The following is a 13027-nucleotide window of genomic DNA, read 5'->3' as shown; positions in this document are numbered from 1 at the left end:
AGTGGGTGCATACAAATGCCACTTGTACTGTGTAAATCAGATTTTAAAAGGGACATGCGCCAACGCTATTGCCAGTTTTACCAGCTTGTCCCCAGTTCACCTAGTTAAAAGGTCCTCCAAACTCCCCTAGTTTATTAGCCATCACTTCCACCAGTTAGCCTCGACTCTTAAAACCCACAGATCTGCCTATTTTTCTTTATTTTCTTTCATTTCTTTTTAACTTGCAGGTCATCCATAGCAGAAGTGAAGTTATGCAGTAGGGGCCCTCGGCATGTACCACATAGCATAATTTATGCGCACGTCTCAGGTTCAGGCCCATGCCTCATCTAGACCTCGCTCACGCCTCATCCCCTTTTCTTAAATCTTGTGAGATCTGTGCGGTCTGTAGATACACGCGTATCTCAGCAACCTTTTAAAATCTGCTTGGTGCATGCAAGCCCGACGCATTAGCACATCCCATACTTAATGGCACATCGGGCTTTTACAATTTACCTTTAATTGCTTTTCTTGTGTGTCAAATTTCCTTAAATTTGCCCCAATTTTGCTCTCTTGTCAGTTAAGGAGCAAGATTTTCAATACTCTTTGCTAGTTAAGAACTTTTTCTATATTTGCAGAAAAATTCTGCCTCTGTATCTGCACATGCAGTTTATCTAAGGAGAATACCAGTTCTAAACCTCATAATCCAGGCCTTATGAACCTGGATTTGTGGGTTTGTTTTTTTTTCTTCAGATTGTCCTCTGAAGGCAATTAGTTCACTGTAGTCACGCCCATGGGTGATGGCATCAAACAGTGCTGACCTGGAGCATATTTCCAGGGCTTTCACTGGCCACTTCAGCCCACAGGATAAGTTGTGCTTCACACACAGCTTCTTCCTAAGGTTGTGAAAGATTTCCACCTTAACCAGTCATCCTAAGTCATCCCCCCCCAGGTTACATGCCACCAGGGCTGAACAAGTCCTACACACTTTAGATGGCAAGCATCGTTGTCTTCTGTTTGGAGTGGATGAAAGATTTTAGAAAGACCACCTAACATTTTTTCGTTTCACTCAAGTTTGGCATGGCTGTATCAAAGAGTAGTCTACTTGGATAGCAGATTGCATATTCTCCACTTATGATCAAGCAGGTTTGACATTAGATACATATGGCAAAGTCTGTAATGTCAGGGCCATGGCTGTGTTGGTAATTCATCTGAGGTCAGTCCCTGAATAGGTTTGCAAAGCTGTGACATGGAGTCTAGTCCACATACTTGCATCTCAGTGAAATAGACTCCTGCTGCGATAGTATATTTGGGCATACTACTCTACATGGTCTTTTTGAGGGCTGTAGCCCAATTCCAGGCACCTTAGGTTGCAGATTTTCATTTAGTGTCTTGATCTGCTGTCATTTCTGTGTTTCTATATTTGACCCCATCTGTTCCTTTTTTTTCCTCTTTCTCTTCCACATGTCTGAGTGAAATCAATGCACATCCTTCTGGAGTGTACAACCTGACCCAAGGGCCTTGCTTGACTGTATATTGCTCCCCTTGCATGCATACATCCAACTTCTGCATTTCATGGGGCTCTCACCATTGCATCCAGCGTATCTGGATTGGATTTTTCTTGCTGAATATCACGAACATGCTGTGATGCCATGTTGCTGTATGTACTCATAGAATATTGTCACTGCACCTAGATATGTGTGTACTTTAGTAGTTGGAATTGGAAAAACCCTCATTCAAGCCAGAGGGGCCCAGGTGCTCCCTGGTGTGATAGCTCCAGCTTGAGGCCAAGGGCTGTGATGGGATGAATGTCCTGACTCGAAGTTTAGGACATTTAAAATCATATGCATAACACAATTTATACAAGGCAAAGTAACACAAAAGAATTCCTTAAGACATTTAACTTTTAAAAAAAAAATCCAATACCATATATCTGCTTGACAAACTACTACTAAGTTCAATAATCCCAGTACTTTCCTATTGGTCCTTACCCATAGTACTTGTTTCCTTGTTTTGTTGGCTAAACATAAGCTCCCTCAGGTAGGATGGATCTGAGTTGGCCCAAGCCTGCTATTCTCCACTAGTATGAAACAAGTCTACTGGGGTGTGGTCCACATTCATAACCAGTGCTGTATGGTAGCACAGGATTAAAATTTACTAGAGCCTCTGGCCAAAAACCCCAAGGCATGATGATTATTGTGGTCAAGCTAATTGCTGTAGCACACATGAGATTTAGCTTTCAGATCATCCCAAGGTTGAGTTCCTAGTCTACCTGCTCATTGACTAGATTCTGGTCATGCTAGGGGGGTAGCTTAGGACTTGCTGGGCCTAGTTCATACTCTCCATCCCTTCACTGTTTGGCTCATCCAACTCCAAACTCTGAGCAGAAGGGCCCTATATCCATATTTTGCTTCCTCTTCCCCTTCTGCAGGACTGTGCCAATAATGTTTCCTTCCTGGTTGCTCCCTTCCCTGCCCCCCCCCCCCCCCCCCACCCATATCCTCCATTGAGTCTTGTTCTTGCTGCATCGCACAGAACAGCTCCGTGCTGCGGCGGCTGCTGTCTGATGCCTTGGTCACTGTTGATGCCTCGTCGCCACGTCCTTCCCCCACAAAGCACTACTCCTTTACCTAGCTTGTTCCTGGCTGTCTCCTCTTCCATAGCCCTCCATTGCCCCACCTTAGTCCCTCCTGGACTCCTATGCTCATTGTAGCACAGGTGTGGGCATCAGAGGCCCTGCACCGCCAGCGTCCTGAAGTGTGCTACCATGAAGCAGGATTTCTGCAGAGTTGGATGTGAATGTTCTTAGTAACCTTAAGTGAACTGAGGAATTTGATATACCATAGAACTTTTGTATTCAATTTTATAGTGCTGTGAATGCCCAATTATTTTCATTGTATTTTAATTTGCCAGTTGCAGGGGGAGAGAATTCCTTGTTTATGGCTGGTTGGGAGCCACAGTTTGTTAAAAACTGATCAATGTCTGTTTCACAATCTATTTAGATGCAAAGAAAGTACTTTACTATTGTATAAATAGTATCAAAATGTACACTACATTATATTGTTTGGGAACTTGTTCTTTCCTGATCTTATATTTTTCATCGAAATAGTGTACTTGAGTGCACTTAAAAAAAAAAATGTTCCCCTCTTCCTGCAATTCTTAAAGCAAAGCTGCCCATTAGTTTATATTTATCTCCTATTTCATATATTGTCATCCTCTTAAGACTGGATTGGTATGGGAGTTCAAAGTAAAAACAGGATTAGTCCAAAAAAAATTTCTAAAACTTATATATTATGTGTTTGTATGGAAAGAAAATTGTATACCCAAAGGATGTAATGCCCCAATTAGCTGTCTTCCATATGGGTTTCCTTACAAATTGTTTTTTTTTTTGTTCTCGTTCATGCAGCAGTCTACAAAGTTCAATTTAATGTTCAAGGGGCAGTATGAAAGTGGAAAATTACTGCAATACGATTTGATCTCAGAATACAAAAGTATAGTGCATTAAACCATAAATTCTATTTGAGAACTGCAATGTGGAATTCTAGGAGCTGATTGGCCTAGGGGATCTTAACTTCTGGTTCCTTTCTATTGGACCAACCAAAGAATAATGAAAAGTATTCCATGACTTTTTTTGAGACCCTTTATTCTGATGTGACCTTGAGATTGAAAGAGCAGGCATTGGCCTCCATTGTATGCAAATTTATCTGATGCATATTCATTGTGGATATCCTGAAAACCAGGTGTCTGCGTCTGTTGAAGGCTGGAGTTGGACACCCCTGAGTGAGCTGTTAGCAGCTTAGTCTCTGGAGGCATTAAACATGGTATGAACAGGGTGTGAAGATGCTGCTGTTAAATCTAATAGGAGTTAAATGCTACTGAAATACATTATGAATCCAGTAAATGTCTGTACTTAAAATTGATTCAAGCAACTTTTTAAGGAAATATATGATCAGGTAAAATAAAAATATTTTGGTCACCACGGTTTGGTAGAATACATCATTTAAGAGCCCTTGATGTGTAGTGACTTTGAATGTTCTTGGAGCTTTCATGATTTTTTTTTTTCTAGCTTCTATGGTAGCCTTGGCTTGATCAGTGGGTTTTGTTTGAGAGGAGAGGTGCAACAGTTTCCTCCTGCTCCTTTAGGCTTCCAGCTTAGTTGGATCCAGAACTGGGATACAGTTCCCTGAGCCTTCATTTGCAGCTACCTAGGGATTTTTTTTCCCCCTGATCCTCTCCCATCTTGTTGGGCTCAGTCATTGAAGCAATAGTCCTTAGCCAATAGCCTTGCACCATGGCTCCTTCTGGACCCCCTGCAATCATGGAGGGTCTAAGTCCAGTCACTAAATGTCACCATAGCATGAGTGGGACCCCCTGTCCAGCATCTCTGTCCCCAGCCAGCCCAGAGAGCAGAAGACCTGTGAATCAAGCCCAAGTCTTCTGCATGGCTACTGAACTACCAGGCCATCCCTAAAGGTAGGTTTGGGTTTTTTAAAGTCTCCTTAGTCATTTGAGTCTCTAGCATGTGGGATAGGACCTTTTTACTGTCCTAGAGGCTGTCTGACTTTTTTGAAATCCTGGCCCTTCATACTTTTTTTTTCTTTGTATTGTAACCCAAACTTATTGAAATCTGTAGCAGATGTTAGTTTTCCAAGATTAGACCTGTGAATACTTTTGCAGAAACTTTGGCAAGGCTCATTCATCAAATCAGTTAAAGGTATTGCATGATTTCTTCCTAGCTAGCACAGTGTGTTCATCCACATGCTATATCTACTCGTTCTAACCAGGAATCCGGCTTTCCATGTTGGCGTTAGGAATTTAGTTTAAAGATTTACATGGGTAATGCAAGTCCAGCTTTCCATAGAATGGGTTCTTATTGCATGAAAGAATGTGAAATGTCAGAAGTATCCTTCAAGTTTGTCGATAATATATTTTACGTATCTTTCATTGCACCCAGTGTGAATGTGAAATTCAGTATGTACTTATTCATTTTCAATGCAAGTTTGAGTGATTAATGGTCAGAACAATCTGTGCAAAGTAATCTAAACCGGGCAAGAAACTGGTTATTTTCTGTAATCCCGGATGACTTATTTAGTCACCTTCCACTTATCAGACCCATGAAGGACAAAAAAGCAAATAGAGAAAAATCTAGTTTTTGTAAGCTTTCTCCATATGTTTTCTTTTTTTCTTTCCCCAGCTCCCCAAAAGTTGAATTTGCATGCATATAACAGCGACTCCTTGCTATTTTGTTTTAATTAAATGTGGTGTATCTTATGCAAGTAATTGCACTATTATGACAGTCTCCTTGAATCAAAACAAGTTTTGACACATACAGATTGCTTTTTTTGTATCTCTTTGATCTACTGTTTGCATAATCTTTTCCTACTTCATATGGTTTTTTTAATTCAGCAAATATTACTGGTTTTGTGATTTCTGGCATTGATAAGCTTTTGATAAATGCCTTTTGATTATACCTAAAAACAAGTTCAACTTGCTCAGATCTTTGCTGATTTGAAATCTCTGTACATAGACTTAAATCCACAGTTGGACAGGTCTGTATTGGACTGTATTGTATGAAATCAGTTGTGGATTTCCGTGCACAAAGCTTGAGAACTAGAAATGTAAATACTAAGAAAAGGTTGAGACTATGAATGGAATTGTACAATATTGCCTCTTAAACTCATGTAATCGGAGGCTAGAGGTCTTGCTAAAGATAAGACGTGTGGTAAGGGGTATGTACACGACTTTTTGTGACAAGGCAATCTTCTTAAACCAGTATGTACACTACAATGCCATTATTTAGAGAGGTACCTACCCTCTCAAGTGCTATGTAATGTAACCTGTTCCATCCTGTCTCAAAGCAGTGCATCCTACTTAATGAACTAGTATGTTGTAACAAACCTTTTTTTTTTTCTTGTTAATCTAGAAAACACTGTGAGAAGTTCTGAAGTCCTCTTTGAAGTTCCAGACACGTGGTAGCTGTCGGCTAAAAAAAAAGGTCAAGAAGAAACAATATTGGGTTAAAGAAATCACAAAATTGTACCACCTCACAAGCCATAAACGTAGACAACATTTACATTTTTATTTAATTTTTAAAAAAAAAAATGAAATGTACTTTTTTTTTTTTTTTTTTTTTTGAAATGAAGCAGACCATTTAAATCAACCTTCCTCCCTTTGGCACTAAAGACAAAGCCCCATGAATGCAATACCCTTTGAGTAGCGACAGCAGTAACATGAAACTGATCTGCAGCGGCTTTTGAAAATACATGAAAATCATTAACTTATTCCTCTGGCGTTTAAAACCAAAACTTCGTGTATTTCAGCTTGCCACCTCTGAATACATACAGCATACAAGAGCAGCTCTGTTACCTGTGGCAGTTTTTATGTCTGTGTTTACTAAACCTGTCATCCCTGGCTCCATTAATATGCATCTTAGTAGTTGAAGTCCTCATAAGCCTGCTTTAGCTTCTCTTCCTACAAGTTCTTACCTAGTTAATTGGCATCGTAGAGGCAAAGAGCGGGCACATTGCTGATCTTTTTATCCTCTTATCTAGCCTGTGGGGTATTGTTATGTATAGTTGGCTCACACCTGAAAATGTGACTGGGTTATACTGCAGCAGTCTCCTGTCCTCCGAACATGGGGGTTGTCTGAGTATTTAATGAGGGTGGGTTTTTTTTTTTTGTTTTTTGCATCACAGAAGCTTTTTTTTTCTTTCTCCTAGGAATGGGTTCCATTCCTCACTTTGATCTTGCATAGTAACTTTTAGTGGTGACCTGGGTCGTGTCATATCAATTTTGTCTGTTGGTACAGAAGTAATGGTCAGCTATTTACATTTCAGCTTCCAGTCAAGAGACTAGACATCCAAACTCAAGATATGATTCAGCTTCTCCTGTCTTCGTGCCGGGGAAAGGGTGAAAGTGAAGCAGGATTTATTCTTGAAGGCTGCTGATCTCCCTTTGACAGCTTTCAGCCTCGGAGGAGAGCTCTCATTTATCATTTGCCCTTAACACTCTCTCTAATTTTGAGTGGACCATAGGATCCAGTATTGCTGTATTTTCCCCTTCATCACAGAGTGTATTGCAGCAGATCTTTTGTTTACTGTTTGCTCAGATCCTGACCGGTAAAAAGGGACTTAAAACACCAGGGAGCTAATGATGGACTTCTGTGCTTCACCCACTCTGGCTACTTTCTCTGCAGTGTAGAAAATGGCACTGTCCAGTAAATTCAGACACTTTTCTCCCTGATTTCTGCTATTCTTTCAATAGCACAGTAAGCTCCCAATAGATTACATTTGGCAATGCTTGCCTTTATGAATTACAACTGTGTGGTGTCAAAGCAAAAAAGACTTTCTATCTTTTTTTTTTTATTGAACGATCATTGTTTGTTTTACTTTGTCATTTGTGTATATGTACATTTGTGTGTATTGTAAACTGATTTAAGATTTTGTTGCAATCAAATCATGTGAAATTTTTAGTGTCTGGGTTTAAGAAGCAAAACTAAAATGGGGTGTGATCACTTGCTATGCGTCTAGTTGTGAAAATGTACAAAGTGAGTTAGTACTGTTTCTTTTTCTTGAATTTTGTGTTGAGCTGTTCCCTTTGTGAAGGATCACTTTTATTTTTGCCCCCCCCCGTTTTAACATAGGGGTTTATAAAGCAGTTTCTGTGCATTCAGCGGTAGCCTTGCACCAAGTAGAGCAGTCGGTCACTGTAAAGGAATTGCTTCCCTTTATCTGTTACCTTTCCTGGAAACCATAACACTGTAGCTTGCCTTTTCCCTAGAGTCTGATTTCTTTAGTTCATTTTAAATACTTTTCCAAAACAGGGAATGCACCTTGGGCTTCACTTTCCAGGGAATGTGCAGGGGTGTGAATATTGGGAGAGGCAGTAGATAAAGGGAAGGAAGTCACATTTCAATTCTGCACCCTTCTGTGTACTATAGATTTTGATCTGGTTTTTGTTCTTGCTGTGTGTTTTTGTAAAAAAAAAAAATTTAAAAAAAAATTATTTTTTTTTTTTTGAAATTTATTAGCCTGTAGCAGACCTGCAACCTGCACCAGCCCCTTATTTGAAACAAAAAGATCTGCTCTGGTAGATATATTCCAGCAACCTTGTTAGATATGTAACTTTTTGTATCATGGAAATAAGAAAAAATGTATTTCCATAAATGCGAATTAAAGAGATTTTCTTACTACTTCCTTTTGTTTGCTTGTCATGCCAGTTTTTTATGATACATAGGTGTCACCAGATTAATTGAGCAGTAATTTTTAATGGGCATAACACTATGGGCAATCTATAGAAACAAATCTTACTTGGTATCAGCTATAAAGTGCTGTACAAGATGAATGTTAGCAGGCCATATCCAATCTTTCTGCTTTTTCTGAAATTTGTGTCCAAGGTGCTAGCTAGTTCTTCCCCAGTTCATTCTTAAACTCTCCACTTTAAGTTTGCAAACTAGTTGACAGACCTGTAAGAACTCAAAGTTTGAATTTCATCCGATTAAAACGTTTCCTTGCATGTAGACAGATGGACTCAGGATCAGTGGGTTTATGTTCCCCGGCCAACAAATGGAGATGGAGCAAGCTGACATTTTGTCTCTAGCAGATGGTGGTGTCGTGCATCTCGCTATGGGGATTGCTTCAAGCTTTTTGGAAGAAGAAATTTTGAAATTAGAGCCCCAATCTCCTGCGGTGATGCCTAAAGGTCCCTCCCCCAGTTGAGTATTCCTGAGGCAATTTTTCTGTGGTCCCTCAGAGGTCCAGTAGCTAGGTTTCCCGCCATGGACTTAGCTGTTAGTTCAGCTGAAAGGCAGCAGGTGCAGGAGACAGAGCGTGGCTGTGATGGCAGATGCCCTCTCCCCTCGCAACTGGAAACAGTCTCTGTACTCGGCCAGTAAGTGCTGAGCTCAGGTAAGGTTTAAAAAGTTTTACCCTGAATCAGAGACAGAGGGGTCTCTGTTCTTGGCACACCATACTGGTGTTCATTCCCACTCCCGTTGGGGATGTGGGTTGAGCGACACCCCCCCCCCCCCCCCCCACCTGTAGGCTAGGCCCCGCACTTAGGGTTTTCTCTTGCATACTGTGGGGTAGGCCATGGCAGCTGTTTTTGTGCACTCATGTTCTGCTGTGCATATGTGCGCTCTGTTTTTGGGCATGCATTTTACGCGCACAAACATTTTTATGCGTGTAACTTGGCGTGCAGGTTGTGCTTGCGTCTTGCCGCACTTTCTCCTAAATGCATTTCTTTTTTGAGCGTAAGCCATTCCACCGAACATTTATCGCAGCGATGGTGCTGGTAAACAAGAACCTAAGCGTCTTCCTATTTCTGTTGCCTGTCATATTAGGGCTTCTCAGTATGACCTGGCTTCTAATCTGTCTGCACTGCTCAGACACTGAGTTGTCTTCCTCAGATTTTGCTAAACCTGATGGGTTGGTGTCAGCCTTGACTGGGGGGATGCTAGATCTTGGTTCTTCCTTAACTGGCTCCTTCACTGGTGAGGGCAGTTCTGTGGGACCAGCTCGAGTTCTTTCTGGGCTTGGTCTGGACCCAGCTGCTTTTTCTTGAGTGGAATTCTTTCAAGGCTTACAAGCCTTTCTTCAGGTACAGTTTTCCACTTCCCCCACTTCTGTCCAGTTAGACCCTCAGCCGGCGGCTTCTTCCAGTTCTATGTTTAAGCACTGGGACTCGCCTTGGCTCCCTGTGAGTGTTCCTGACAGGATGGCACTGATATCCATATTGATTCCCTGAAAGATGGGGAAATTCCTCCAGGGCTGGAACTGTATCGAACCATGTTACGGTTCTTTCATAGAGGTGAACTGCTGGCCCTGATTTCCCAGTCCTTGAAACAGCTGGGTGTCCCTGGTTCGGATGCTATGTCAGAGCTGAGGAAGAATCCCATTTTGGTTTCCTTACGTAAAGCCTTTTGTGTTTTCCCTGTGATGGATGCCATTCAGGATTTGATTTTGGAATGGGATGCCCCACAGGAAAACCTGTACCCCTTGGATATGGCTGTGAGAGTGTTTGGTTTTTCCCCAAAGTGGATGCTCTGGTATGTGCTGTATCTAAGCAGATGACTATCCCCAAAGAGGGAGGAGTGACTTTGAAGGATGTACATGATAGGATTGAGTCTGCTATTAAGGAAGCCTTTGAGGCCATGGCAATGAATTTATAGATTGTCTCCTGTTGTGTTCTAGTGGTAAGATCTTGTCTGCTTCTCTCAGGAGTTTGATTCTGGAGGGGATTCCAGAGTGGTTATGGAGCCTGCTGCCACTTTTTTTTTATCAGATGCAGGCTGTGACTTGGTCCAGACCTCGGCCAGAGGAGTGGCTTCGGGGATGGTGGCCAGGCATCAACTCTTGTTGTGAAATTGGTCAGCTTATACAGCTTCCAAAGCCAGTCTTACCAAGATGTCCTTTAAAGGCTCACTCTTGTTTGGGAGCGAGTTAGAGAAACTGGCTAGTAAGTGGGGTGAGTCTCTGGGGCCTTGGTTGCTGGAGGATAAGAAACAGTTACAGCGCCCCCTTGGTATGAGGGGTCGTTTCCGGGGTTCCAGGCATTTTCATCCCTATAAAGGGATGACCTTTCAGTAGACTCAGCCTTTTGGTAGGTCTCAGTCATTTTGTCCCTGACAGACCAAGAGAAGAGTGGGCTCAGGTGATGGACCTTCCCAAGCTTTCCAATGAAGATTTGCCAATCTACCTTCCGGAACAGGAAATAAGGGAATGTTTCTCTTATCAGGGATCCCATCAGACCAGTGGGTCCTAGAGATGATACGCAAAGGGATGCACTAGAATTTTGCAGTATTCCTCGGGACATGTTCATGGTGTCCCATTGCCTCTCCCCAAGAAGAAGCAGGCAGTGGAGTTCACACTTCAACGGCTCCTCAGACTGAGGGCTGTGTTTCTGGTGCCCATGTCTCAATATGGGGCGATATTCCAATATTTTGTTGTACCCAAGAAGGAGGGCTCATTTTGTCCCATCCTGGATCTCAAGAGGGTCAACCGGCACTTGAAGGTGACTCATTTTCGAATGGAAACCTTACGCTCTGTGATAATGGTGGTGCAGTCAAACTTCTGACCTCCTTGGATCTGTCAGTCTTACCTTCATATTCCCATCTGATTGGAACACCAACAATTTCTATGCTTTGCGGTGTTGAGGCGCCATTATTAGTTTTGGGTACTGCCTTTTGGTCTAACCACTGCTTCCAGAACATTTTCCAAGATTATGGTGGTAGTGGTGGCCTTGTGAAAAGGAATCCTAGTGCACCTGTCTTTGGACAACTAGCTGATTCGAGCCAAGTCTCAGGAAGAGAACTGCCTGGTAACATACAAGGTGATCTTATTGCAGGAGCTTGGTTGAACCTGACCAAGAGCAATCTTCAACTATTCCTGTCTGAGTATATGGGGGTTTGGTTCGGCATGTGACAGGACAGAGTTTACCTACCAAACAGGCTGAGACAGTACAGTGCGCTCCAGTGGAGCGCACTGTTAACCGGCATTTGGACGTGCGTTTTCAACACTTTAGCTTTACCCCTTATTCAGTAAGGGGTAATAGGGCGTCAAACGCGCGTCCAAACACCCCCCCCCCCCCGAGACTAGCGCCCGCAACATGCAAATGCATGTTGATGGCCCTATTAGTTATTCCCGCACGATACAGTAAGTAAAATGTGCAGCCAAGCGGCACATTTTACTTTAAGAAATTAGCGCCTACCCAAAGGTAGTAAACTGCTTTTCTGTGCACCCTCTGACTTAATATCATTGTGATATTAAGTCTGAGGCCCCAAAAGTTAAAAAAAAAAAAAAAAAAAATGGGCCATCAGCTTGCAGGTTGAAAACCAGATGCTCAATTTTGCTGGCGTCCGGTTTCCGAACCCGTAGCTCTCAGCGGGTATGAGAACTGACTCCGGCAAAATTGAGCGTTGGCTGTCAAACTTGCTGACAGCCGCTGCTTCCGTCAAGAGGCGCTAGGGACGTGCTAGTGTCCCTAGTACCTCTTTTTACCGCGGGCCCTAATTTAAATAAATTAACTTACTGAATTGCGCGCACAGGAGAGTGGCCTGTGCACGCGCTGGGATACCTCTCCCGCGTGGTTTACTGTATCGGCCTGAAAGTTTGGATCCTGAGACCGATGTCTCGTGCATCAGTTCATGAACACCATATGCCGGATGGTGTGATCCTACCTATATGTTCTCGGCTTGATGGCAGCTACCCTGGAAGTAGTGCTGTGGTCTTGGGGTCCAATACTGAAGATCCAAAGATGTCTTTAGGAAGAGAGGCATTAAGTTCATGCTCCTGTCTGAAAAAGATATTTTTCAGTGGGGTGTAGAAGATTTACTGTTGTGGGGAGGCGGCAGACAGCAACTCTATCCCTATAAGTTAAGTAGGGGGAAAAAGCATCCATCAGAGGTTTGTCTATCTTTGTCTAAAGAGCAGCATCAAGTTCTAATCTACTGGATTCCAGAGAACTACATCTAGACTTGCAAATACTTTGGGCTGTGCTCAAGGAGACTTTTTTCCATACTCAAAAGAACTTAGGATCAGGATCAGCAACTATACTAAGACAGGTTTCATGGAAGTTTTGAGTGTACACGTATGCCTTTTCACCTACAGTTTACCACTCAAAAGATTTACTTTGGAACACTTAACCATGGGGTGTTTTTTGTTTTTTTTTACTGGACTATTGCAGAAGATCTCCAGAAACTCTAATGGCCTTGAATGATCTCTTTCCCTCCCACCCCCCCCATGCAGACACAACCTTGGGAGAGGGAATTATCCATGACCTACCACATGAGTACTGAGGAGCTGGGTAGGTGCTACACTAATTTCTCATAGTGTCAGTTAGACCATGCCGATTTTATGTCAGTCTGATGAATTGTTGTTGGATAATGTGATACAGCTAAGAATGGGGGAGGCCTTGTTCCCTCTCAATACAGTTTCTAATAAAAACAAAATACAAAAACATGAGAAACAGGATCGTGTGATGGGAGTGCTACTAAAACATGACAAAACTGTACATGTGCTCTTAGCAGCTTTCATAATTAATTTTTATTGGCAGA

General features: G+C 42.3%; 1 protein-coding gene and 1 long non-coding RNA gene across 3 annotated transcripts in view; one reads left to right on the top strand and one right to left on the bottom strand.

Moving 5' to 3' along the window:
• Nucleotides 1-5962, bottom strand: part of LOC115075792 — a 30001-nt gene extending 24039 nt beyond the window's left edge. Inside the window, exon 1 of the long non-coding RNA XR_003852606.1 lies at nucleotides 5875-5962. This is a non-coding gene — a long non-coding RNA (uncharacterized LOC115075792). The remainder of the gene's footprint in view (nucleotides 1-5874) is intronic.
• Nucleotides 1-8171, top strand: part of PARN (poly(A)-specific ribonuclease) — a 185307-nt gene extending 177136 nt beyond the window's left edge. The window contains exons 24-25 of one of the 2 annotated variants that reach the window (XM_029576561.1): nucleotides 5900-5971; nucleotides 6813-8171. In XM_029576561.1, the coding sequence (XP_029432421.1) occupies nucleotides 5900-5952 (53 nt within the window). In that variant the 3' untranslated portion in view covers nucleotides 5953-5971; nucleotides 6813-8171. Of the gene's footprint in view, nucleotides 1-5899 lie in introns of both variants that reach the window. The other variant, XM_029576560.1, reaches the window with a different exon arrangement.
• Nucleotides 8172-13027: the final 4856 nt, after the last annotated feature.

Source organism: Rhinatrema bivittatum, chromosome 14 (assembly GCF_901001135.1).
Source record: "Rhinatrema bivittatum chromosome 14, aRhiBiv1.1, whole genome shotgun sequence".
Classification (NCBI taxonomy): Eukaryota; Metazoa; Chordata; class Amphibia; order Gymnophiona; family Rhinatrematidae; genus Rhinatrema; species Rhinatrema bivittatum.
The sequence above is the reverse complement of the archived record's forward strand: the minus strand, read 5'-3'. Positions and strand labels throughout refer to the sequence as shown.